Here is a 27516-nt window from a genome sequence, read left to right as displayed (position 1 = left end):
TCAACTGGATCTTTGGAGCACCTAGGTATTATTTTCCAGGGATCCAAAAACACTGACTAAATTGTGTCTCCCATAACTGTGGAACCTGACTCTTCAGAGGCATTTGCTTCTCCTGCAGAAACGTGTAGGATTCCACAGACTGGAAACTAATGACCTAAATCAGTCATTAGGACTTTACCACTCATATTCTACTTACCTATCAGAGGATGCTGAACATGTCTTAGGCTCTTCCAGATCTCTCAAAATGTCTGAACTGGAGCTGAAAGGGAAAATAAAACAGATGTAAGTTATTTTAGTCCCAGAGGCTACTTAAACCAGGGTGTTATTAAATTCAACTATCACTATTGCATCAACATTGGAAGAATCCATGTGTATAGATAAATGCACACATATACATACACACACACACGGATTTAACTACAAGTATGAGTTCAGTAATGTCAGTCAGACCTCTTCTCAAAGTTTTAAAAAACCCCAACTCCATAGATTATTTCAGCCTGTAATTTAAATAACAAGAAATTTTTGTCAAATTTCAATAAAATCTGAATTAAGTGAACATAATTCTTTGGTCAAATGTTGATAAATAACTTTTATTGCATGTTCAGGTTCCATGATATAAACTATTGCAAAGCTCTTAAGTATGTACCAAATTGCAGGGTTTCAACTAAGAGCTAGGAAAATGGTGTTTTCTGGCAACTATCCTTCAAAAAGATGCCTGTCAGCTCAAACAGTCTGCACCTTATTGGAGAAATTACATCACAAACTATGTTACACAAACAGTTGGGAGATTCTACTGTAAACCATGGGACAAGCAGTTAGATACCAGTTCTCTTGGATTGACTTTAAAAGGTTTTACAACCAAATGAATGCTCTGTTTGTTAGAAGACAGCAGACATAAACTGTAAAAATACATTCCCCAAGTCATAACTTTATACACAGATTATATGTTTGCTCAAAACACATATTAAGGAAAACAGTCCAAAAATACTCATTCTCACAGGACAGATTCCAGTGCAGCAAAGCAGAGTCCTCATAATATGGATGATTGCTGAGGTTTATAAATGGCATTTCTGCCAAAAAATTAAAACGTTTTAACAAACAACATGTCTTATACTAGAGAGGTAGTCTTTGTGTAGAAGACCCACACAGAGGTTTAGTGGGCACGTCTCAAAAGCGGGACCGCATTTCCAGCCGCAAGGAGGACAGAAGATGAAAGCTGCTCACTGCCCACTTCGGCCCCAGCACCCCTCTAAGGGTGGGTGCCATGGTCTGCTGCCCTCGTGTACCGTTTCAGCTGGATGAAGAGCAGTTTGTGCAAATATACAGGAAACAGCACTCGTTACAAGAGCTACGGATGGCTGTCTTTGCACTGTCTCTGTTGAAGTTACAAATTAAAAAGCAAGAACCATTTTGTACACAACTTCCATTCCCCAGGGGCAGGACAGCAGTCTAACATCATGGTTCATTACCTGGTTCACAGATTTTTGAGAACAGAAGTTCATCGAAACACTGAATATCCATAACACATTGCATCATAAGAGGAATGACAATAATTCCAACAGGAGAAGGAATTTAAACCCCAATGATGCTGTCAGGCAGCTGACAACGATCAGGGTGCATTAAGGATGATGTGGGTGCACCCTGATCATTCATAGAGAGCCCTCTGGTTACCACAGCTCCTGCAGGCAGTCAGCTTGGCTGCTCCTGCTCAGCCAGCTTGTCGCTGTCACCCTGGGCTCTCCCGACCACACAGACGCGGTTGAATGCTCCCAGTCCCCCAGCCTGCTGGCAAGCACATCCTGCACAGCGTGTTCTCCGTGCCCATGGCGCTGTCCCCAGTGCCTCTGACCAGTCTGGACCTGTCCCAGAGGTGCCAGCCAGCATGTCCTCACAGCAGAACACAGAGCATCACTTCCACCATCTGAATATGCCCTGTGTTGAGCTAGGATTCAGCCACAGACATCTCCACACCCTCAGTGTAACGCATTAGGAAACACCAACTCCTAGGACCTGCTTGGAGACTGAGAATCACATGCAAAGCTAGCTTTTTTTTAACAAGCTTTTCTTCTATTAATAAATGGCATGCAATTCTTATAAGGTGGCAGGATTTTTTCACCCATTACCATTTCGTCTCCTCCTGCTGCCTGTCCATCCCTCTGAAGTGGGATTCATCAGATGTGACTGTGGTAATAATCACAGAGCCTCCAACAGGATTTGAAGGGTGAAAAACACCACCAGATTACATTAGAAAAACCTTTCAACACATGCACATTTAGTCATAAAAATAGAAAGGGAAAAGATACCAAAAACGTACATAAAGAACTGGTGCCATATGGCGAAAATTATTTTGAACAAAACAGAATTAGAAATTTCATGTACAATTTTAGAAACGCTTCGATCATTTCCCAGGAATTTTCATTAACTGCTGAATAAATCTGTCAAATTACAAACATTACCCAATGGGCAGTTTTAACATGGAAACAAAGTCACCTGAAATTAAAAGCAATGCCTGCACTTACAGGGGAAAAATGTTTTATCCCTGCACCAACTACAAATACTATGCTTCCAACAGCCAGCAGAGGAGCAGGCACTGCCCCACATGTGCATGCCTGCACAGAGGCTAAGAAGCCCTGCAACGCATTCAAGGGGAAGGAAGAGGATCACTGTATCTTCCTCAAAGCATGAGCTCAGTAGCACTACATACTGGTAATGCAATTGACTGCTAGACTGGATTTTTTTTACTCTCTGAAGTCCATCAAAGCCTCATTTTTGATACACAAACTGGATGCCCAAGGAATGAGTTATTGTATTTCTGAATCCTACTCCAATGTTCCAGTCACATTTAAAAAACAGAGGGAAGGGACAACACCACAAGGGGCTATGTGCGTGCTTTTAGTCCCTTAAAATAGAAAAAGAACAGGTTTGATGCCTGAACATGATGTACTTGCTTATGTTATTATCATTTATCACCAACTGCGTTTGTCACAAGCAAAACAATAAAAGTGAAAAAATTTGGCTAACGCTCAGAACAATAATGCAAGTTCATAATTTACAAGTGTAATTCACAGTCTATGCCTACCGAATTATTCTAAAACTGAGCACAAAACGTCCTCAAGTGAGTTACCACCTTGACCTATACATGTAGCTGTGAATGGGCTATCGACTCACAAGTGATCAGTCCCCCAGCAAACCAAATTAACTCCTATGCTGTAATTGCCTTGAGAGATGGAGGATGTATGAACGTAACTGTGTAAAACCAAGCTGCAGAGTTTTGAACTTTCCAGCTGTAGCTTGAAAGCCCTTTGTTTTGGAATTTCTTCAAACAATCCATTCTTTCAAGCCAGCCACTCTATGGAATAGTTTTCTGCATCTAGTCTCTATTAATCAATTTCTTTTACAAAGACTGAGCAATTACTTGATTTTGAAGTGATTATATACCTGTCTTCCACATGCAGGGGAAAAAACCCAAACTGTTTGCAAATTAAAAAAAACCCAAACAAAACTCCTTAAATATGCCAGACAGTTAAATAATTACAACCATCATTTTCAACTAAGCAAAAGAAATTTTGACCAACTGAATTCATACTTTAAAATAATACCTACCTCCCTCTCCCAAGAAAACTCTTAAGCTCTTCTTATCATTGCATGATTAGCCCTTAAACTGAAGAAAATTAATTAAATAAAAAAGGAACAGCTACCTCAATACAGAAGTTGTTTCTATAAATTTTAGCCTCGGGGGACCAAAGAGATCACAGAATTTAGAATAGTTTCATTAATTTCTTCAGTATTTTCTGCCTGTTGAATATCTCATAGATATCTACCTATATTGAGGCCAGACAAAGCAAAACACATCTCCAGACTTTATTCAGACTCCAAATCAGAAACTAATTTCCCACAAGAGATTTTCTGTTCTTTTCTTTACTAAAGGTCATTGTTCTACCCTAAGATTTTACTTATCAGTTCCAGATGAGTACATTTTTATAGCAAAACCATTAAAGTTCTGAAACTTAACTGCTCACGATGCAACAGGCTGACAGAGCAGGTGACAGGGTGTGAAGAGATTTCTTTTCCTGGACTTGTTCCTGTCTCCATGTTGAGAAAGTGCAGTAACCTCCAGTGACTCGGGCAATTCCTCAACTCTGCCTCCCTTTTCTGCAGGGTTAGTTTCTTCTAAGCGGTTACAGACAACCAAAAGTAAACTATTCCTTCCCTGATCATCATTTGGATTGGACTTCCAGCCCCCCCCCCCATTTTATTAAGACAAACAGACCACCTTAAAATAGAGAGAAAAAAGCTGACGTAAGTGTGAATAACATGTCTCATTCTAAAAATGAAAGGAGCAAATGTCTCTTTGAATTTGTTTATTTTAAAGGCAGATTAAGTTCCTTCTTGGCTTCACGGTGACCAGCCAGTGTCCTTTAATCAGCCAATCTTGCTGTGCATTATGTACTGAGCTCTGGCACGTGCATTGTGCATTTTTTTCCCCTCAATGCTGGCATTAGAAATGAATTACAGCCTGTCTCATTCTACCAATGTCACTTGAAGGTGAATGCCCAGCCACAAGGAGTGAGGGAAAATGGTTTTCTCCACCTTGCAATCCTGCTTCCCTTTTGACCTGTCTGTGATGAACTGCATGAGCTTGCTGCTGGACTGGACATAAGACCTGTCTAATATTCAAGATTAACTGTTTACTACAAAGTCTTCCCAGGGAACCTCTTCAAACCACACGCTCCTGGCACCACTGAGCATGGCTTCATCTTCCTCTCTTTGGAGGCCAACAGGTTTGCCAGCCTTGGACCTTCCCCACAACTCCCCATGGATGGCTCTTGTCTATACTAAACCTTACAGAGGTTCCACTGTTTCACTGTTTTTCTTGACTCTTTCCAGGCTTTCTTGGCTTCCAGTGGCCTCCTCTGCAGCTCCAGAATGTGCCCTTGAGGCTCTGCCTTTAGAAAAGGAAAAGATCTGCTGGATCTATCTTAACTGCTTTCCTTAGGAGTATGGCAAGAGATGTCCAGATCCCATGGCTCTAGAATAAGGACTGATGTCCATCTGAGTACATGCCATAATATAATCACTTTCCCCCATACACATCTGAGGTCATCAGCTGTTGTTGTTTGAAATGACTTCTTCAGGACACTCTCCACCATGCCTCAGAGTTTCTGGCCATTTGTTACAGCTCACATTTTTTGGAAGAAAGGTATGAATCAAAAACACAGCAGATAAGTATCATCATCTTTCCAGAACAAACCCATATTTGAGGCCAAAAATCAAAGATAAAACACTCCTATCTAACGTCAGAATAAACTACTTTGGCTCAGAGATGATGTATAAGATTTATTAAGTCTAAAATGTACTGAAAAAGGCAGCTATTCCCCTGATCAACACATTTCCATATACTTCGCTCATTTGACAGTGATGGCCAGCCTAGGGATCAGCACAATGCTTTCTTTAAACTCAGACTGAAGCCACTGCCAGGGAAGAGCTTGCACAGCTTCTCACCGTTCCGACCCGTCAGTGGACAAACTGATATCTACCAAGAGGTTTTCAGATGATTGCTGCCATCCAGTGAACTGCAGACTAACTGAAGCACAGCTCCCTATTTCTACTTCTCCTTCTGCTCATGAACTAAACCCCAAACTCCGCAAAGCACATAAATCCAAGAATAAGTGACAAGCTAGATCCAGACCTTAGATCATGATCAATAGCTCCTAATGCCAAGAAGCCCCACTTAGTGCAAACGAGGCCCCCTACTCGGGCATCGATCTAACCTGGCAGAGGCTGCAGTCAATCCGTGCATTCCAATGGCAGAAAAATTTATACAAGCTGTGGATATAGCACTTCTCCACCAGGATTTCAAAATGAAATCACTGTGTTTCAGTGTACACCTTAGTATCTCAAACAAGGCCAACAGTATATATTGTCTATTCTTGCAAGTCCTTCACTCTAGTCATCAAGAACAAACATTTTCTTCTAACACAAAGTTTTAAAGAAAAATAGTGTTTAAAAACCTGACTATTATCCCCATTATATAAAATACTTTTAATAGAATATTTCCTCTACACAGTTCATTAACCAGCTTATCATTGTCCCTCCTAGTTTCTTTTTTAAGTTTCCTATTGTTTAAGTAGTTGCATAAAATTTGGCTTCAGTCCCAGAAAGTAAAAGGACACAACGGGACTATTTATATGGAGCACTAAAGCTCTGTGAAAGCTTTATGTATGACTTCATAGCTTTGAAAAATTATCCTTTAAAAGTCATGGCTTTGTTTTGGTGTTTATCAGTTGCGCACATTTTGCTCTCTTGGTGGGATCATCAATTTATGAAGAGACCAAACACATTTGGGTCAATGCTATAACCTCTGTGCATGGCCCATTATCTTTTTGCCAGCAGGTGTAAAACCTTTCATTTTCTCAATTAAAGTACCAACTTTGCATAATATCAGTACAACAGTGATTACTGGACAATGTATGAATTTATAACATTGACCAACTGCTCCTTAGCAAATATTGACACAAGACTGACAAAAGACAGAAGGCCATAAGAAGGAGAAAACAGAAGAGTCACTAATTTACTTGCAGCATCTTTTTACAGAGCAAACATTTCAACTCTCTGACTTCAAGATTTTGTTATATTCTATATACTGCTCAAATCCTTCTTTTAATCCATCATAGCATCAGCCCTCCATTTAGAAGTGCTCTTCATAAAATCACAGCAGATTTGGACTTCCAAATATATTTCAAGTTTTGACACTTCAATGCGGAAAACCTTTACCCTTGTCAACGGATATCCTCTTATTATCAGAAATAAAATACAAGCCTCAGAAAATCATTACTTGGTACAATAGCACAATGCTACTTAAACCTTCAAAATCTAAATCATTCTTTTTTGATCTGCGCTATATTTATTTCGCTACAATTAACAAAACATTAGCCCCATGGTAACCACAGAGTGACAAAATACATCTTTCTTTCATGCAGTTTATATGACTAAACCTACTTTCTCCAATCCCTGCAAATCCTGCCATAGTTCAGGTCCATTTTGGCTGTACCAGGAACATTCAAGCAGCATGCTAAGTATGAGCCACTGTTCACCACCCAGAACTCTGCGGCCCAAAACTAGTCTGCAGACACAGCAGAACCTGACACATCCCAAAGGGCGAAGCAAAGAGCTAGGTATTGCCCAGGACATCAGACTTTTGCAGAGTAGCTATCAGGAACAGAAACAGCAAAGCTGAAAAGGACATTTAACTCTTTTTCGTAAGTGTTCCCCACATCATCCCCTCTCTTTTTGAAGACGGGGTGAGCCCTGTAACCTGTTTCCCAGGAAACACATGAAAACTCAGGAGTGTTCTTCAGAAAAGTACAGTTTGGCATAAGGAACAGTTGTCAGCCAAGAGGGGCCTCCCATGCATCATCACAAGGCACCATTTGTCACTTTAACTAAGCTTTCACTGTATTATTGCTTGTTTCACCTCTTTTTGAGTGGAGTATAAAAACAGGGGGTTGAATGTAAAGGATGAGAATCTACAGTCTTCCAAGTAATGCCCCATGGCACACTGCAGAGCACAACTGCCAATCAGTTAAGTCTAATGCACAATTGGAAGAGGGGGGACACATACAACACTACAACAAAAAGCAGCCAACCACACACACACACAACACAAAGCCAAAAAACCCCACCACTTTTAAAGTTCTTGAGCAGTGCAGTAGCTCGCGTTTAAGGTTAAGCAAACTGCCCTATATGTAAAGAAAAATAAATGAAAAGCACACCACACGAACAAACCAGGGGATGTGCACAGAGGAGAAAAGTGAGGATCCCAGAGAGATTCTGAAAAAACAATTCTGTGCAGACTCTAATCGTTCTGTTCCTGTTACACAGGAGCTGAATTTAAGAGTAAACCACAGGGAGCTATTAAGCATGATTTTTCTTAAAGAAGGTCAAAATATCTGTGATAGATATCCACTGGTCTGTACAACTGGGGGATTCTGTGTTTGATTCGAGGAGTCTATGGAAATATTTCATTTGGAGAGAGTGAATGCATAAAAAGGAGGAATAAACTGCCTTGAGCCTGATACAGAGCAAACAAATGCACACTTCCCAACAAAATCCATTGACTTGGTTCATGAAAGCACGTTCAGATCATTAGTAGCTGCCACATGCTAATATCCTCTAGCAAACTTCCTTACAGTCCCTTAGACACACTTCCATACAGACTTTAAGTTGATATACACTGCAGCCTGCAGAATGGAAAAGGTAAAGAATAAAAGTTTAATTTTGATGTCAAAGGCCATGGGGAGAATCATTCGTAATGTCATTCACACATTTCACACACAGTGAAACAGAGCTGTAATGATACCTTGGATGAATCACAGGATGGTTTGGGTTGGAAGGAACCTTAAAGCTCATCCAGTTCCAACCCCCTGCCGCAGACAGAGACATCTTCCGCTAGAGCAGGTTGCTCCAAGCCCCTGTGTCCAACCTGGCCTTGAACACTGCCAGGGATGGGGCAGCCACAGCTTCTCTGGGCACCCTGTGCCAGCGCCTCAGCACCCTCACAGGGAAGAACTTCTTCCTTATATCTGATATAAATCTCCCCTCTGTCAGTTTAAAGCCATTCTCCCTTGTCCTTTCCCTATATGCCCTTGTAAAAAGTCTTTCTCCAGATTTCTTGTCAGCCCCTTCAGGCACTGGAGCTGCTCTAAGGCCTCCCTGGAGCCTTCTCTTCTCCAGGCTGAACAAGCCCTGCCCTCTCAGCTTGTCTCCAGAGCAGAGATACTCCAGACCTCAGCATCTTCTTTGCCTTCTCTGGACTTGCCCCAACAGCTCCATGTCCTTCTTGTGCTGGGGGCCTCAGAGCTGGACACAGTACTCCAGATGGGGTCTCGCCAGAATGGAGTAGATGGGGAGAATCACCTCCTTTGATCTGCTGTGCATGCTGCTTGTGATGCAGCCCAGAACAGGTTTGGTTTCTGGAGTGCGAGCACAGACTAGCACGTCATATTGAGCTGCTAATCAACTAATACCCCCAATTCCTTCTCCTCAGCACTGCTCTCAATGAACCAATACAATGATGAGCTAATACATCAAGACCTTTCTACCACCCAGGAACTCACACTTTAAAACTCCAAATTTTCCAAGCTCCTTAATGCCAAAAGGTTAATTTGCAATTAAAAAGTAAAAATTAAGTAAAATAAAGGAAGAACAGGAACACCTTGTTTAAATTCGGGATGAAGAGCCAAGCTGAAGGTGTTTATTTTGTGGAACTAAAATAGCAATCAGAGCTCTAGGGCAACTGCAACAGCAGACACAGGGAGGATAAAGCAGCCCCATCTATCACCCCTGCACCTGTCAAACGTGACATCTCACACACATCTGCACGAGATGGACCTCTATTAGCCCCAGGGAAAAGCTTCTGCCTGGGCTCCTGCCCACCACCACTACACAAACCAAGTGCCAGGATTCCTCCTATCTGCCTGTCAGCACCAGACCAGCCATGGCCCACACTGCAAACTGGAAAACTAAGGCTTCAGGCACATAAAACAAAGCCACGGGGCCAGCTTCTTCCCTTCTAAGTGAGCACTGAAGAGTTGTTTTCCCTGGCCCACTTCATTTTTCAGTTGAGATCTTGAGTGGAGCAGCTTCAAGTCACAACCCAGAACAGTGCAAGCCTCTAAGAGCCTTTTAGGGGCTGCATCTATCTCCCCCTTCAGTTTAGGGCTTAGTTCTTGGTCCACTTTTAAAAGGGCTTCGGTGTTTAAAATCAGGAAGCAAGTCTCTTCACAAGTCCAGAGCACTGGACCCTATTTAGAAAGTAAAGAAATTACTGAGATAACAGTTACCTGCGCCAAAGGGAAGCAAAAACTATCATCATTTACATAACATCCTAAGAAACCTAGATAAAACTAGTGCATCAGTAATCTTAATCGGTTCGTTACGTATTAAATAGCAAATACAATGATACGGTATGTTTCTCAATTCTTCAGTAACAATTCAGGCAGAAAGACACAGAGTAAAGAGGGGAAAGGCCATCAGGAGGGGAATGACTTTATTGGTATAATGCAATTTTGAAGCTAACCAAAAATATAATGATACTTTGAAACAGCCACAAAGACCCTTTCTGTCTCCACATAAGTGATCTGCCCAGCCAGCATATTGCTGTTTACAGACAAATGTTTAATATATGCTCCCATTCAGTTCAAGTAACTGGAAACAGGCAGCAAAACCTGATCATGTAAAGCAAAGACATTTAATATTTGGTGCTCTCTAATCTCCCCTCTTTCCTATGTCTTCCTAGGCTTTCATTCACAGCTCAATATTTGCCTCTGTGAAAGGCAGTATCTTTAATCCCCATGCTGACTTTTAAAAACTCTTTGTGAGCCAAAATGAATTTAAGAAAATTTGTTTCTGTTAAACTTTGACAACTAAACTGTTCTTTTACTAAACAATGATGAAGCCAAGCACTATATTATTCTTAATATTTGCAGAAAAGGGAAGAGGCACGTAGTCTGGATGTAATGGATGGGAAATGAAGAAATGTTACTACTAGCTCAGCAGTTGTCCTTCAGTTACTTCCTCTGATTATCTCCCACTTTTAAACATAGGAAACATTTTTCTTCCTAGTAATGCAGACCTGTAAAGGGTGCCTTCTCCACTCATTTCTGTCATCAACAAGATAGCAAGATTATTTTCAAAATCAACTTTCTTGCTTTTAGCCACATATCAAAGAACAGTTATTCTGTATTTGTTTTCAATTACTTCTTCACTTTTCCTCCAGAAACTGGGGCCGCAGCAGCCAGTACGGCAATAGGATGTTTATCTCACTATTCATCATTGCCATCTTTGACAATTGAGTAGATAGCAAATTATGATCCATGAAGTCAATATCTTAAACAGACACAAATGCTACCTTCAAAAACTAGATAGACCTTATCAGCAGTAACAGCTGAGTCTCCTTCCAATAAACTTCTCTTTGAACTATCAAAAGTATACATGACTTATAAAGCCTTCCTTGATCCTTCATTTTCTGAAACCAAATAAGTCAATTTCAGGAGGCAAATCTAAACGCATGAAGGAAGAAAAGTGAATGGCTGTCAGCGACTTCAAGGTTCAGTGGCATTCTACCACTGACTGCAACTAATGGGGCATTTAAACTCTATTTCTTACAGCAATACTCCACTTAAAAAGCTATTAAAATACTTTAGGCTAGATCAATTTTTGGACCTCTCTAAATAAAACTTCAAACAGAAGGGAAGATGATGCAGTGGAAGAAAAACACCCAACGCTCTCCTCATTCCACACACATTCCACTCAGTGTTTCTGTATCAAAAGGAACATTTACACTATCACTCCTCTATCAAGACATTACAAAACTATTAAGTGAACTCTGAATGTATTTCAGCTCCATCCCTCAAGCAACTAAACAGCCAGAAACATAGAGGTGAATGAATCAGCAACCACAGCTTAGAAACCCATCCCATGAAGTAGGATACATCTATTGCTCGAGGTTACTGGCAACACTTTTCCATGTCTGGTTGAATCTGGTACAAACTAGGGAGAAGAGACTCTTCTTCACTAACCTGCTTGTTGATCCAGATGACAGTGAGAATGTAGGAGAGACTGATCTCTGGCCTTCCTCCAAGAAAGGAAATTCACTTTTTTTGTCATCGAGAGTATCTGGTTTGAGTACCTGGGCTTTTCCAAGGACAACAGCTGTATGATGCTCTTCTCTATGTTCTACCAAGAAGAAAGGCAGAGATTAGCAAGAATGACAAAGCAAAATACTATTGTTTAAATTTTTGCAGTGTGGAGACAGATGTTAATAAAAAATGAAGTTTTATATATATATTTAAATACCAACACTCCATTCCCACTTCCTTGCTTCCCAAAACTCTCACAGTTTCAAAGGTTTAACTTCTTCTCCTGCACAGTAAAAAAAACCCAAATCAACAAAACCAAACCCTACCCTCCAAGAACCAGAAACTGAAACAGAAACATTTCATTGTTCTGAGCTTCAAACACAAACAAGGAGAGAAATAAAGGGTAAAGATATTTGTCACATTTCCTAAGATCAAACTGCGTTTCAGAAATTAGCAAACATTTAACAAGACAGCGCTGCTCGCTGCTTCTTGCTACCAGTTCGCTTCATCCACTGCAGGAAACAGCTTATCCACTTTAAAGTTTTACAGATCAAGTCAACAGGCTTGTTTTCAATACCAGCAACATTATGACTTATTTCCTTATGCACCTAAGAAGGACAGTGTTAATCTAGATAACTGACATTTCCATTTTTTATTAGGAAAAGTAATTTCTAAACAACACATCAGACAAATCATTAAACCATTCCGCTGTGCCAAGTGTTTTTACCTGTAAAAAGATGAATAGTTCTCTCAAGTACCTTCTACCTCTCCAAAGAGAAAACAAACATAGGCTAGAAATTATGGGATGTAAAGATAAACTGACCTTACACCATACCCACAAGTATTTTCAAATGAGTTATTTAACTAGAAAGTTGCACAGGACATTAAAACCATACTGAGACTCAGCTCATTAATAATCCTTATTATAGCCATCCACAGAAGTGTTCTGTCCACCCTCATGAGCCAAGCTATATTCCTGCTCAAGCCACTTCGACTTTTCTACCCCTCCAGAAATTATTTTGACAGAAATGGCCAAACAGAACTGCAATTAGAGCATGGAGGAGCTATACAATCTTTGAATCCAGCCACAGCTTGCCCTTTCCCTTCCGCTGAAATGCATAATTAAATACCAGGCGCATATTTTTGTCTGTTGAAAACAACTGGCAGATTACAGCAAGTCAGTTGTCCAACTAATGAAACATCTCTGAAATTAACAGGTTAAAAATAGCACAGGCCCTGTGCAATAATGAAACCCAGAAGAGCACAATTTTGTATCACAAATATTTATCAAATCCTGATGGTGCCTCCCCTTAGGCAAAGCAAAGCCCTGTGTTAAAAGTTACAAAGACTGGAAATGAAACACTTTAAGATTATGTAAATCAGGAATCGACGATTAAAACATCACCAAAACCAGAGCGAGATTTTCAGAGAGGCTTAACCTACATCAGCCAATACTACAGTAGGGGCAATGGGAGATATGAAGGGGTTAAAAAGAAGCACAAAACAAAACAATTCTGCTTTAATTCTGTATAATTCCACTACTTCCGTAAGAACCGAAATCAAGTGAGTAAGGAATGAATACAAAGCCTTTGCTCTTCTCAGCAGTTATGCTTTCAAATGACAAGTCATCACACCACTGCTGGTTTTCTTCCTTTCATGTATTTTAATTTCCCGCTTGATAAAAAGGCAATTGCTGTTAATAAGGAACACAGAGGGAACAGGCTTTAGGCAGCTGTTCCTTCACCCATAAATCTTCTTTTTGTTTTGTTTCGCTTTGTTTAAATGGTTTACAGTCAAACAGATGCAGATATCTGGGATAAAACTAAAAACTGAAACTTCAAAGACTATTGAAAGCTCAGTGCATAAAAAACATACTGAAAGCGTTGCGGGTTTGTCAGAACCAGATGAGGTGGTATCACATACTTAGCACAGTACAGGATGATACACCTGATACAAAGGTTTTTTTCTAAACTGAGCACTCTTTTGGAAAAACTATATGGCTTTACTTCAGCTTCTCAAAGTCTGTGGTTCAGCACACGAAGAAAAAGCTTACAAAGAAGACAGAAACCCAATAACTCATAGCAGCCAATCACTCCACAGAGCATAGCTAGAAATCATTATCTAATAACATATTGCTTCTGTCTTTGCTATAGAAGAGGAACATCACTGTAAATTATGTCAAACAAGATAAACTTTATCCTGGAGATTCCTTAATTTTACCCTTCACATGGAAAGGATTATGCGTTGCATCAAGGTCTGCATGAAACGATAAGGATAAAATTCATATAATCACATTGGTATTTTCACCTCTTTTTATTCCTGAGGGCTCTGCTAGGGGAGACAGCACAGGGACAGCCAAAGATTAGTTCAGCTCAAAACAGGAGAGCAGGGATTTGTGAGAGCTGATGCAAACTAAATACCAGATTTTCCCAAGGATACAGACAACAGTGCATCCAATTCTAGTGAATGGAATTCTCTCCAAAGTTCAGTATCTTGAATAGATTAAAATTCCACAAGTTATGTTAGGTTGAGAAATGCTCTTCTAAATCACACATTCAAAGATATATGTACACTGCCAAAGCAACCAGTACCATAAAACAAACGAGACTTAAGATGCCTATAGGGAACAAGTTAACAGCACGCGTGGGTATTTCTTTGATGCTGTGGGTAGTGAGGATGACAAACATACGCTGTTGTGCTTGACTCATAAAGAACTGAATAACTGCAGTTGTGTGTTCCCACTTTTCACTATGTTAAAGTATATAAACACAAAGTAAAGTGAGTTAAAGAGCGACAACATACTGTACGAACAGTCTAAAAGAAGCCGAAGCACTTTTTCGCTTGGACCTCAGGACTAATGCATACTTGTTCTAATCCACACAAATATCTCTGCAGTTCCCAATTACCATATTAGTGACACAGAAAAGCTGAAACCCAGCAGCAAGACCTATGATCACCTTCATTTCAAAGATGCACATCATCACCTGCCCACTCTCAGCAACTTCAGCAGATCCAGACTGGATCCATTTCCAGAATGGAAATGGAACCTAAGGTCCCATTTCAACCAGGTAATTAAAATAAGCACCTAAATAAAGCACATCTATACAAATCCCACTAAAATAAAACAAATCATATATTTATTATGGGTTGTGCTTATCTATCACACTAAAATCAACAGCAGTCAATTTTTTATGGTCTGATTTTTATGTCTTTTTTTTTCCCCCCTTAAGGCCTATAGGAGAAGAACAATGCAAGGAATGAACATTTTTCTTTGGAAGACCCATTCCTCAGCGTGAAATGAAGAGGGAGACTATATTAAACAACATTACTAACCTGCAGCCGCTGGCAAATCTTTGACAGTAGAGACTTCTTTCTTTTGAGCACTTTCTGTTTTCCTCTTACCACTTTTCTTCCACCGATTATTTACTTGATCCACCAAAAATTTAAATTCACTTCTGTGTTTCTTTCCTGAAATGTAGGAGTGAATTACTGATCATTGCCACAGGACTCTTAAGGTATGCCATAAGAAGTGAAAAGGATGTCAACAGAAATAAACACAAAAGACTGAATTAAAAACATTTTTGTTAGAGCAAACGAAACCCAACTCATTATTGCAATGTTCCATATTCTATTAATGATCAAAATCTGTGTCTGTGCTTTTACAAAATTACCCACTAGTCAAGAACACACAGATGAAAGCTTAATTTTTGCCCAGAACAACTCTGTTTGCCTGGTGGTCCTGCGAGGAGCCCTCTGCTAGAGAGAAAGAGTAAAATCTAACTCGCGACTGCACTGTGAATGGCTTTAAAGTTGCTCTGGGTTTTTTCCCCCCTGTTTCTGCAGTAAAACAATGTCTCAAAAGCTTTTGTGTCATGCTTATTACACTGTTTATATTCAGGTTCTCTAAATCACAGTTAACACTGCAAATACCCTGCACTTTTCAACCACTTCATATGTTTTAAGCAATCCTCTGGTATTCAGCCAAAGCAATGTTGTTTTTTAATCTAAATACTTCAAATTCTTTACTCAGGCTGGAAAAACACCCAGTCTCCTTAGTCGGACAATGTGGATTACCTAACCCTAGGCACCAAGGGAACATGTTGTTTTCCCTACAGAATGCAGCAACTTCTACTGAAGCAGCATATTGGACTGTTGCTACCCACTGCTAGCACAGCATGGAAGCCCATCAGTCCGTAAACATGGCTTTATACTGATACGTTATGGGGAAGGCAGCAAATGCGAATTTCCTTTATTTGGAAGGACCTTCAACAAAAGCCGCTTTGACAAACAGATTTGTCCTTTTGAGACAAAGTACTTTAGCTAAAACCTTGAGCTTAATTTTTTGCCTACGGAAAAAGTGCTCAGAATGTTTTCCATGGCAGAGGCAGGAAGGCCCAATGGACATCCAAAATGTTCTTGGGGCAAAGCAACTCTATCAGCATGACAAGGTGAAGCACACACGGCCCTTCCTCTGGGCTCCACACTGCCTCTCGCAACAGTACCCAGAAAACGAGCTCATGGAGATGTCAGAGGTTCAACACGCAAGAAAATCCCAGCTCCCAGCCAGAGCATCTTCCAATCCATCCTTGCAGGGAGCAGGACTCAGCACAGTGGCCAGGGCCCACATGCTCCCTCCTCTGCCATCAGCGAGGAAAGGTTGCTGGCAATTGCAATACAGTGACAGACTAAACAAGCAGCTCCCGAGACGAGTACACCTCACACTGTACAACCCACTGCACACACACAGCCCTTCTTCTTTCTTTGCACACACAGAACTGAAAGTCTCTGCTCTGTAGAAGCCACATGCATGCTGCCCAAGTTACGCTTGCAGCAAAGACTAAGGTAAACCACAGAAGAGAGGATGGGCAGAAAAGAGAATGGGAATCCTAAGGACAAACGAGAGCCAAGGGCTAATGATGGGCAAACCAGGCCACCTTCCCCCTGTCCTAAGACACTGCAGACCTGACCCACCCTGCCACATACAGCCCCTTGCACCGGGAGTGCACACACCAGCTTCACCCCCACCCCGCAATGACAGCAAAGCAGATCAGCATCCCAACTGGCACAGCCAACGCCACAAGGAGTGGGCACCCCTCACTGAGCACTGTGTGGAGTACAGCACATCTAGCCCTGATCTATGTCCTGCTGCAGTGATGGGAGGGGAGGAAAGCCAAGATAAAACCATATCAAGTTCTGTCCCGCAGAAGGAAACAGATCTAACACCGACTCCCTCGCCCTGAGTAGCCGAAAACACCACATAAGGTCAATGAGCCCTCTAATAAACGGACAGTTCTTGTCCCAGATGCTTGTGTTTGAACCGCTGCATATTCATTACCGAATTCCTTTGGCACTTCAGTTTTTCCAGTATCACTTTTTGTTGTTGTTTTGTGTGCTGGTGTAACTACAAAGCTTTTCAAGTAAAAATGAAATGTCCTGGCAGAACAAGGAACTATTCAGATACGCTGTAAATCACTGCTGTGCTGAGATGACATACCATGCACATTTCATAAAACTACAGGCATTTCAATAATAAAACAACCACAGATATAATTACAAATATTTAAAATGCAAAACATAGTAAGCCTCTGAATAACATGGAAAATTAAAAGATTTGTAAGCAGAAAAAGCAGCTTTTTTAACAAACCTATTTATTTTCCTGAAGATTTTTTAGCTCTATAGGTAGAGGTCTGACCATGAGAAAAGCAGAACGAGGGTGACACCAAACAGGGTGTCACTGAGTTCCCATGGAGCAGAAGGAAGCTGCTGCAGGGGTACTCCATTGTACCTTCCAGGCACAGAGTCTGGTGGTTGCTCCAGCAGAGCTTCCCGTGAGCACGTAAACCAGCCCCAGGTTCATCAAGCCAAAATATTAATTGGTATTTCAAGAACACTTCACACACCAAGAAATCAAAAAAAAAAACAAACCCAAAAAACATACAAACAACCACCCCAAAAGTGTAATCTGCAATTCTCCAAGAGCCTCGAAAATTGTAAAGATTCGGAAAACTGTAAAGAAGGAAAAAATAAATAAGTTTCAGCATCACAGCTTTTTTAATCTCACTTTTCAACAAGGCTGTTACATAGCTCCAGTGTGTGGTGGGTTTCAGATGGAAATACAGAACCAAAAGTATATGGTTGGGTTTATTTTTTTAATTCAGAATTTATGCCAGAGTTAATTCATTGATGAATTCAGCTGTGAACTGGCGACCTAGGGTGCAACTGTGGTAAATTAAAAGGAAAAAAACCCCTACACTGTTTAATAAAGCTTTTTAAAGTCCATCTGTGCTACACTGAAAAAAATGGCATTTGATAAAAGCTCTTTTAATCTCTTACTGTCTGCTAATTTTAATATCCAGTTCTTTTTTCATGCTTATGATTTCTTCCCTATTGCTTTTATTAGAAATAATTTGCTGACAGTTGTTAACACTGACCTCTTTGGTCATCACTTTTTATTAATTTTAAAACCATATGTTCCAATTAAACCATTTTTCTATCTTCTCTTTTTCCTCCTTTTTTCTCTTTTACTTTTAAGTGTTCAATTCAGCTGCCTGAGGCTAATTCATTCACTTCAAGATCTTGCTACTTTGAAGCCACATCCTTTTAATAACATAAACTTAATAAAATACTGGTTTTGAAAAATTGAGATGGCACTTACTATCTTCTTGTTTCCAAATACGTATAACAGGTCAAGAAAATGAAAGCAAGGAGCTGGCTGATGGGCTCCTGTTTCCACACCCCGGCCCAGGCACACAGTACAACTGTTTGCAAGGTTCCAACAAGAATGCAACTAGGGATCCAGCTTTACAAGGAATTTGTGCATACCCAAAATGTAAAAACAATGGAGTTAAGAGGGTCTCTTGTGTAGGATCAGCTCCCTGGTGACAGTGCTGCCCTATGAATAGCTGTGCACCGAGCAGCAAATCCCCATAGCCGCTCCTTCACCCTCCTGCTCCCAAACGTTCCTCATCAGTGGGGAAAAGGATCAGGGCAAACCTGTACACAGCTGACTGTGATTTCAGGTACCTTCCTCCAACAGCTTTTGGTCAGACTCACCATTCACATTTAGAGTACCTTAAGGAGCAGAGCAGTAACAGACAAGGAGCTGCTGAGGAAACTTAGAGGGAAAAAAGAAGCTTATAGAAGGTGGAAGCGAGGACAGGCGGCCTGGGAAGAATACAGGAACATTGCCCGAGAAGCTAGGGACCAGGTTAGGAAAGCTAAGGCCCAGCTAGAATTAAGTTTGGCAAGGGATGTAAAAGATAACAGGAAAGGATTCTATAGATACGTAGCAAATAAAAGACAGGCTAGGGACAATGTAGGCCCTCTCCAGAAGCTATCAGGAGAACTGGCTACCATGGATTTGGAGAAGGCTGAGGTTCTTAATGACTTCTTTGCCTCAGTCTTCACCAGCAAATGCTCTGACCACACAACCCAAGTCTTGGAAAGCAAATGCAGGGACTGTGAGAACGAAGACCTTAGGCCCACTGTAGGAGAGGATCAGGTTCGAGACCATCTTAAGAACCTGAACGTGCACAAGTCCATGGGACCTGATGAAATCCATCCACGGGTCCTGAAGGAGCTGGCGAATGAAGTTGCTAAGCCACTGTCCATCATATTCGAAAAATCCTGGCAGTCAGGTGAAGTTCCCGATGACTGGAAGAAGGGCAATATAACCCCCATTTTCAAGAAGGGGAAGGTGGAAGACCCGGGGAACTACAGACCAGTCAGTCTCACCTCTGTGCCTGGCAAAATCTTGGAACAGTTTCTCCTGGAAAACATGCTAAGGCACATGAAAAACAACGAGGTGGTTGGTGACAGCCAACATGGCTTCACTAAGGGGAAATCCTGCCTGACCAATTTGGTGGCCTTCTATGATGGAGCCACGGAACTGATGGACAGCGGCAGAGCAGTCGATGTCATCTACCTGGACTTGTGCAAAGCATTCGACACTGTCCCACATGACATCCTTGTCTCTAAATTGGAGAGACATCAATTTGATAGATGGACCACTCGGTGGATAAAAAACTGGCTCGATGGCCGCACGCAAAGAGTTGTGGTAAATGGCTCGATGTCCAGTTGGAAACCTGTAACGAGTGGTGTCCCTCAGGGATCGGTGTTGGGACCGGTCCTGTTCAACATCTTTGTCGGTGACATGGACAGTGGGATTGAGTGCACCCTCAGCAAGTTTGCCGATGACACCAAGCTGTGTGGTTCGGTTGATACGCTGGAGGGAAGGGATGCCATCCAGAGGGACCTTGACACGCTTGTGAGGTGGGCCGATGCCAACCTTATGAAGTTTAACCAAGCCAAGTGCAAGGTCCTACACCTGGGTCGGGGCAACCCCAGGCACTGCTACAGGCTGGGCAGAGAAGAGATTCAGAGCAGCCCTGCAGAAAAGGACTTGGGGGTGTTGGTTGACGAGAAGCTTAACATGAGCCGGCAGTGTGCACTTGCAGCCCAGAAAGCCAACCGTATCCTGGGCTGCATCAAAAGAAGCGTGACCAGCAGGTCAAAGGAGGTGATCCTGCCCCTCTACTCTGCTCTTGTGAGACCCCACTTGGAGTACTGCGTACAGTTCTGGTGTCCTCAACATAAAAAGGACATGGAGCTGTTGGAGCGAGTCCAGAGGAGGGCCACGAGGATGATAAGAGGGCTGGAGCACCTCCCATATGAAGACAGGCTGAGGAAGTTGGGGCTGTTCAGCCTGGAGAAGAGAAGGCTGCGTGGTGACCTCATAGCAGCCTTCCAGTATCTGAAGGGGGTCTATAAGGATGCTGGGGAGGGACTCTTCCTTAGGGACTGTAGTGGTAGGACAAGGGGTAATGGGTTCAAACTTAAACAGAGGAAGTTTAGATTAGATATAAGGAAGAAGTTCTTTACAGTGAGGGTGGTGAAGCACTGGAATGGGTTGCCCAGGGAGGTTGTGGATGCTTCATCCCTGGCAGTGTTCAAGGCCAGGTTGGACAGAGCCTTGAGCCACATGGTTTAGGGCAAGGTGTCCCTGCCCATGGCAGGGGGGTTGGAACTAGATGATCTTAAGGTCCTTTCCAACCCTTACGATTCTATGATTCTATGATTCTATGTGCTCTGCTTCAGGGCCTCCTGTAGGCACCGAGCTTCAGATTTGTGCTTTACAGAGCTATGAAAGCCTTGCATAGAAAAACACCCAACTTGGGATTAATACTTCTAAAATTATTTCACTTTTTGAGTTATTTAATTTTATTGCTAGAGATTTCTGCATGGCAAGAGACTAATTATTAACCAGTTACTTCGAATTAGAGGTGAATGCTTAAGATTAAAAACCACAAACAGTACATGTACACTTAAAAAAAATATATATATTCTCAGCAACAGCAACAAAAAGCAAGGGAAAAATTTGCTAAAGATTTAGGTTCTTATTTAGCCCTCACAGAAACACAACTAAAATCAACAAGGCTAAATCTAGCTGCATTATGGAATAATTTATATGCCTGAAGCAACACAAGGAAACACAGGAAATATGAGAGTATTGCAGATTTAAATACCCTTAAGTATAATCAGAACAAGTTGTCCCTTCATTGCTTTGCTCTTCTGTGGCTGAAAGTAGAGAAGTTTAATGTCTGTTTGAATATTGTTTTAACATTACATGGCTAACTACCATGTTTGGGGGTGCAAGCAGAGCGCAGGTGAAGCGAAATGAGTGGGAAACAACAGGAAAGAAATTGTGACTAATAAAACTGCACCAGGGAACTAAGTACAAAGTAATGCTATTTAAACCCTGATGTACAAACACAGAAAGAAGGGTCAGGAAATCATCTGTAAAAATCAGTTTCCATTAGCCATTTCTGTACTAAATTACTACAACAGGATGCAAGTCTTGCAATCTTTAACTCTCACAAGGATGCTTGCTTCTAAACTAACCATAAAGATGGTTAGATGGCTCCATGGAGAGAGAAAACACTATTCTCAAGTTTAAGCACAGGGTAAACTGCACAGAATGCAGTTTAAAATACTGCACTTTCCCAGGGTCAAGTTAAACAGGAATCAGTTCTTTGCTGGAAAACAAAACCAAAACCCACCAATAACAAAAAACCACCACCACAAAACACAACAAGCCCCCCCAAAACCCACCAAAAAAATCCCAGGCAAAATTATATCACTGAACTATAGCTCTCCCTGTGATATTTTTCTTATTTTTCTTCTCTCCTTTACATATTCTCTACTTTCCTTTACATATTTATTCCAGTTACACATCCCAAAACAAATCTGTTACTCTGTCAGGGGAGAAGCAAATTTAATAGCCAACACGGGCACTGGTCTCTTGCACAAACATAGAGGACTCAGTGTGAAAAATGAAACAAACAGCAACAACAAAACAAACAAAAAACAAATCACCCAGTTTGCACTGGATCCCAGTAACTGGCACAGAATGGAGGGGAAGAGGTCAACCAAGTGAGCAGAGTGTTCTTCCTAAGAGATTGCTTCAAAATCACAGGGATAGATGGGAGGGGAAAGAAGTAAAGCAGGCAGGGAGGAGGCAAGAACATGCGAGTGTTTGTGGAGAGGGGTGTGAAGGAAGGGAGAGAATGCGAGGAGCACTGTGAAACCCTGGATGATTTGAGAATCACAATATAGAAATACAATATGGAAAAAACATTCTTGGCTCAGTTAAAACACACTTTTTAGCAGTATGGATGAGTTAGAGAACTTGGGAAGACCAACCACCACCCAGAATACAGGTGCACTTTAAATAAAGTCAGTGTCCAATCATTAAGAGTGTAGGGAAGGAGGGAATATCCCAAGTAATGGGAAAACCCAGTATCTGTGTTACTGTGTGTACTGGTGAGTGCAGAGCAAAGACAAAAGAGCCAATGCCCCATGTTGCCAGCTCAGCACACTCCATGTCAGGAAAGATGCCTCCCTCTGCAGTGGCCCAGCTACACCTGAGCCAGGCTGGTGCTCCTGGAGGGCTCACAGCCTCAGCACTGCCTGCAGAGCAAATGCTATAGAGTGCCCAGAACCCCAAAAAAGGGAGAAAACAGCGTCAAACCTGAAGGTGAGAAAATTCTCAGGAGTGCATGCCATTGTTCACAGAGACTCAACAGTAGGTAACAAGGGATTTTTTTGTTTATTTTTGTTTGTTTGGGGCTTTTTGGTTGTTGGTTTGTTGTTTGTTTGGTTGGGTTTTGTGTTTGGTTTTGGTTTTTTTTTTAACTTGTGATTTAATACACACAGGTTTATATGCTGCAAGCCCAAGTTTTAGCAAAGTATGGAACCAGCAAACCGATTACCCTGTTTCCATGAACCTCTGAGTATACAGGAAAAGAAGGTGAATTTAAAAGCAAAATGAAATGAAACTTGCTATTACTCACGATAATCCGTGTGGATCTCATCTATTTCTTCCTCTGTCTGGTCCTTTGTGAAGGTCAAGCTCTACAGAAATCACACAAGTGTTTATTTACAGAAACAAAAAGATGATAATGCTGCATACTTTGAAACTAGAGTCTTAAAACTGGATGAAGGATCAGCTGTCTGTTTTGCCCCCACCAGCTCTTACCATCTCATCCGCCGACAGTAATCTATATTTAAAGTAGGTACACATGCTTGTCTTGCTTTGCTTTCACAAAGTCAACAGGACTAAGCCAAGCCATCCCATATAACACCCAGCATGTGTGGACCATAAAATATTTCCTCATACTATGCAACAAACATACTCCAAAAGTCACAAAAGTATCATATGTCATGGGAAAAGAACAGGCGCTATTGCCGACACGGAAGCAAGGAATTTGCTAGCTAAATCCTAGAGAATTCTAGGAAGCAAAATATTCCCCACACTGCCATGGAGGGTCAAAATCCTCCAGTAGTATGACCAAGGGGAACATTTCTCAAGAATTTTTTTTGCCATGACAAAAATGTTCCTACTTACATGGTTTGGGCATAGAAGCATCAGCAGTACGCAAATAACTGCCCATGACAAATGAGTGGTATGAGAAAATCATGTTAATTATAACATGGTATATGTGAATTCCAACATACAACCTGGGAATTCCCATGATAAAGTGATGGGCAAACATCTTCAGTACCCACTCTGCAATTTCTCCTAACCATCCCCCTCTTTGAGAACAAAGATAATTAGCTTACACTTTCACCAGGTTTATTCAATTCCAGCTGAACTCGAATCTTCTCATTGTTTTCCAGCTCTTTAACAACTTCTGCAACTGTTTGAACATACAAGAAAGGGATTAGTAAAACAGGAGCTCTTCGATAAAAAGATATAACAGCACTGAATGAACCTGCCATGAATTTAAGCCACAAAGAGACAGCATTAGCTCTCCAACTGCGAAAACTCACACTCTGATCCCAGGCAAATCCACTCGGTATGGCTTTACACCAGGGCTCAGCAGAGAAATCGCTTCCACCTGCAGCAGCTGAGCAGTCGAGGCAGTGCTGGAGACTCAAGACCAGGAGGAAAGGATGGGAGCCACAGCCTTGGCTGAGGTGCCTTGCAGCAGCCTTGCTGTGCTTGCTGGCACCTGGCACTCAGCCACCTCCCGGGCCACTGCTCCATTTCCTTTGCATTAAATTCACAGGAAAAGGCAGTCTTTTCAAATCATATCTGAATGTTACTCTAGCAAGCTAGTATTTCTGTGGTACCCAGGCATGTCTTATAGAAAAAGAGTTTCCATTTTACAATGTATCTTCCAATGACATCTACTGTTTATCTTACTTTACCTCCATGGACTGCCTTCCAAGGCAACACAAAACTGTCTGCAGGCTTATGTCCAAGTTCAAAGATGATTTACAACCTACACTAAGGATTAAGTTGGACATATCAAAATCATATAAACAGACACAACTGTGTATTAACATTTTAAGTAAAACTACAGCTATGCAGGAGCCTGCATAGTTTATTTTGGCATTTCCTTTTACAAATCTGTTTCCACACTTAATCATTTTCACCGCGCTACTAGGTAGCAATGGGTATTTATTAAAACAAACACTTTCACTAGACAGCAAAGTAGCCAGCGAACAAAAGCTTATTAAGGTGTGGAGGAATAAAACCTGTTCAAAACTGGTTTAAAAATCCAGGAATTTGGCACCTATGCTTCCTCATAAGCTCAGCTATTCATATTATATAGTGACCTTAGGTTCACTGCTACCACTGAAAATGCATGTCTGCATCTTAAGTGCAAGTTTAATAATTCACCCTTTATAAGAAGGTGTTGAGCCAGAACTCAGTAAAAGGTTTGCATTATTTAGGTCAGTAGATTGTCACACACAGTGAAACTTCATTTAGCCAGCCTGGATGAACATCACAAAGAAACTTGATGCTGCTTCACCACCAGCAGCAACTGAAGAATTGCCTCCCAATACATTTTAGATTAACAGAGAGCAGCCAGCTCTGCACAAAGCCAACCCTTGCACACCCTGAGCAGATGTGAGGCTCCAGTTGTACCAGCACCCATTCCTCACACTGACCTTGCTGTAGCATAACAGCAGCAGTACAGCCCCAGCTACATGGCCTTTCCTCTCCCCTCTCCTGGAGCCGTGGCTCCCGACCAGCCCACTCTTCACCCTGCTTCAGAACTGCTCCACTCCTGTTCAGCCATCAGACAACAGAGCACTTTCATGACCTACAGCAGCTTCACATCTACTCCTGCGGCTGGGGGAACTTGGAGACACCCTTTGAGAGCATTTAACTACATTTCCAAGTTTAACCTAAATCCTAGCATGACTGAGATTCTGATGCAAGTGCTGTTCTTGCAGACTTAAACCACAAACTTCCTAAGCTTCTATTATCGCTGAAGTCAAACACAATGTTAACTCTGTGTGCTGGTTATTCTCCCAGAGACTTTCTGAAGTCCTAGAAAATAATTCTTGAAGCACGTTTATTTCTGGAAGCGCTTAGGCACAAGCTAAGCAGTAACACTTGGCACCTAAATCACTTCTCCACTTAACCTTCTTAGTCAAGTTCTTAAAATGGTTAAAGCAGCAAACAAAAAAGCAAGTAGTGCTGGTTGCAAACTCGCTTTTTTCGTACGCTTGCTCTCACATTCCAAACCAAGAGCTGGCAAGTGAAATCAAGATTTCAAAAAGCAAGAGCCTACAGTTTGGCTGCTAAATTCATATTTCTAATCCTCAGTGACTGACTACTTTCAAAAAGCATTGCATCTGGTGATTCTGCCTGTTTAGTAAAGGAATTAAAAAATAAAGTATGTTTTTGGTGTTTAAGTGCCACAGTAGAAGTTGTAGATATTCAGCATTTCCAACTGTCTGATCACATATAAAACCACATCTGCATGAAGTTAATAGATGAGCTTTTAATATTCACATGAAATAAATACTCCCCTACACTGTCATATTTGTTAAATAACTGATGAATTAAGTGGGTTTTACTGTGTTTAAATTTGGCAGCCTTCTCCAAGGGTACTGGCCCCAAATTATTCCTGTTGCAGATAATCAAGCAGCAGATGTGAAGTTGAGCTGTGCACCTGCAGCGGTGTGCTGTCTGCTGCTGAGCCCAGCTGTGCAGGAGCAGCTCCCTGACCCCGGCTCACTGCACTGTCCTGCTTGTTCATTCAGCTCCTGACAGTCCCACTGCCACAAAAATTTATCTGGTCCCAGTAGTGTCTGAGCCCTTCAACACACACAAAAACATTCAGAATTGTTTACAGCTTCTGGCAGAAGTGGTGAACTTGTGCTTCAGGACTTTAGTCTCTCTAAACATGAAAATTCAAGAGATCAAACCGAGAGTGAGGAACAATATTTCTCATCTCTCTACCTGTGAAGTAGCTGAGACCAGCTCTTTCCAGCAGCAGGACTGACCTACGCTACAGACCTAGCAGGCAGCAAGCAACATCCTGAAACCAGTGCAGAACATGCAATGTATGAGAATCTCCAGGACACCAACAGCTGCGCAGCTCCCAAGAGAGAAATATCAGAACATGATCCTGCTAGAAATTCCTTTAAAAGGACTGTTTGCCAAAAGCTTCTAATCAAATAAAAAAATAATATAACTGTAAATCTGATGTCTCTCACCCACACACGCCAGTGTATTTGTGGTGTTAGTTGCATCACTTGGAGAACTGAACTGTGAGATGACAAATGCCTGATCTTTAAAAAAGATGCATGTATTCATCTTGTACAAAACAGTATAACAAGATGAGCTGGGACAATTCTCCCTCTAGCTCCTAAATGCTATTCCTAAATCTAAAAAATGGCCATACTGCCTACAAAGCCAGGCAGCACAAATACCTTACTCAGATCTCACCCTCGCTGTTCCAGCCCTGGCATTTTTCAAGCATTATCCCTAAACACATGCAAACAATAGATGGCTGTTTAAAGGAAGTTTATATTACACTCACATTAGAGACTAAAACACATTCTCCTTCTCCCATACAGCTGTTTATATATAGTCTGAGTTTAATGTATAAAAATACTGCCAAACACACAAACTGATATAAACTACAGCAAAACATTAACACTTTCCTATTAATTCTTTCTACTCTTATCTGTCATCTCCAAAAATATTCCTGATTTTGAAATTAAATCCAATAAAAACATGAAAGTCTCAGTGTATAGGAGGAAGAGAACAACTTCAGAACAAAAGATAAAGTAATAATCCATTCACTTACTAAGAACCTCCGGTACTTCCGATTTTTTGACTAAAACCCTCAGTGTCTAATTTGGAGGCACTCGTTAAAATACCAAATCAATAAAAACACAACATTTTTCAGAACAGGGTTAGTAAACCAGGAAGTATCAAAAGAACTTCAATACAAATGTACATCCTTGCTGGATACTTCCAGAACAGAGCAACACATTTCTGGCTTTCATTACATTTCCTTTTATTGCATAAACCAAGATTAATGCAAGATAAATTCTTCCAGCTCCAGTT

At 41.3% G+C, this 27516-nt stretch overlaps 1 protein-coding gene across 2 annotated transcripts in view; it reads right to left on the bottom strand.

The window, feature by feature from the left end:
* Positions 1–27516, bottom strand: part of RAD18 (RAD18 E3 ubiquitin protein ligase) — a 57174-nt gene that overhangs the window by 13724 nt on the left and 15934 nt on the right. For both annotated transcript variants that reach the window (XM_030501579.1, XM_030501580.1), the window contains exons 8-12: positions 23760–23836; positions 22991–23051; positions 14973–15107; positions 11580–11736; positions 197–259 (exon numbers count right to left, since the gene is read on the bottom strand). In XM_030501579.1, coding sequence (XP_030357439.1) covers positions 197–259; positions 11580–11736; positions 14973–15107; positions 22991–23051; positions 23760–23836 — 493 coding nt within the window. The remainder of the gene's footprint in view (positions 1–196; positions 260–11579; positions 11737–14972; positions 15108–22990; positions 23052–23759; positions 23837–27516) is intronic.

The sequence above is a fragment of the Strigops habroptila genome, chromosome 11, assembly GCF_004027225.2.
Source record: "Strigops habroptila isolate Jane chromosome 11, bStrHab1.2.pri, whole genome shotgun sequence".
Taxonomy (NCBI): Eukaryota; Metazoa; Chordata; class Aves; order Psittaciformes; family Psittacidae; genus Strigops; species Strigops habroptila.
Note: the sequence above shows the minus strand (reverse complement) of the source record. Positions and strands in the feature narration are given on the sequence as shown.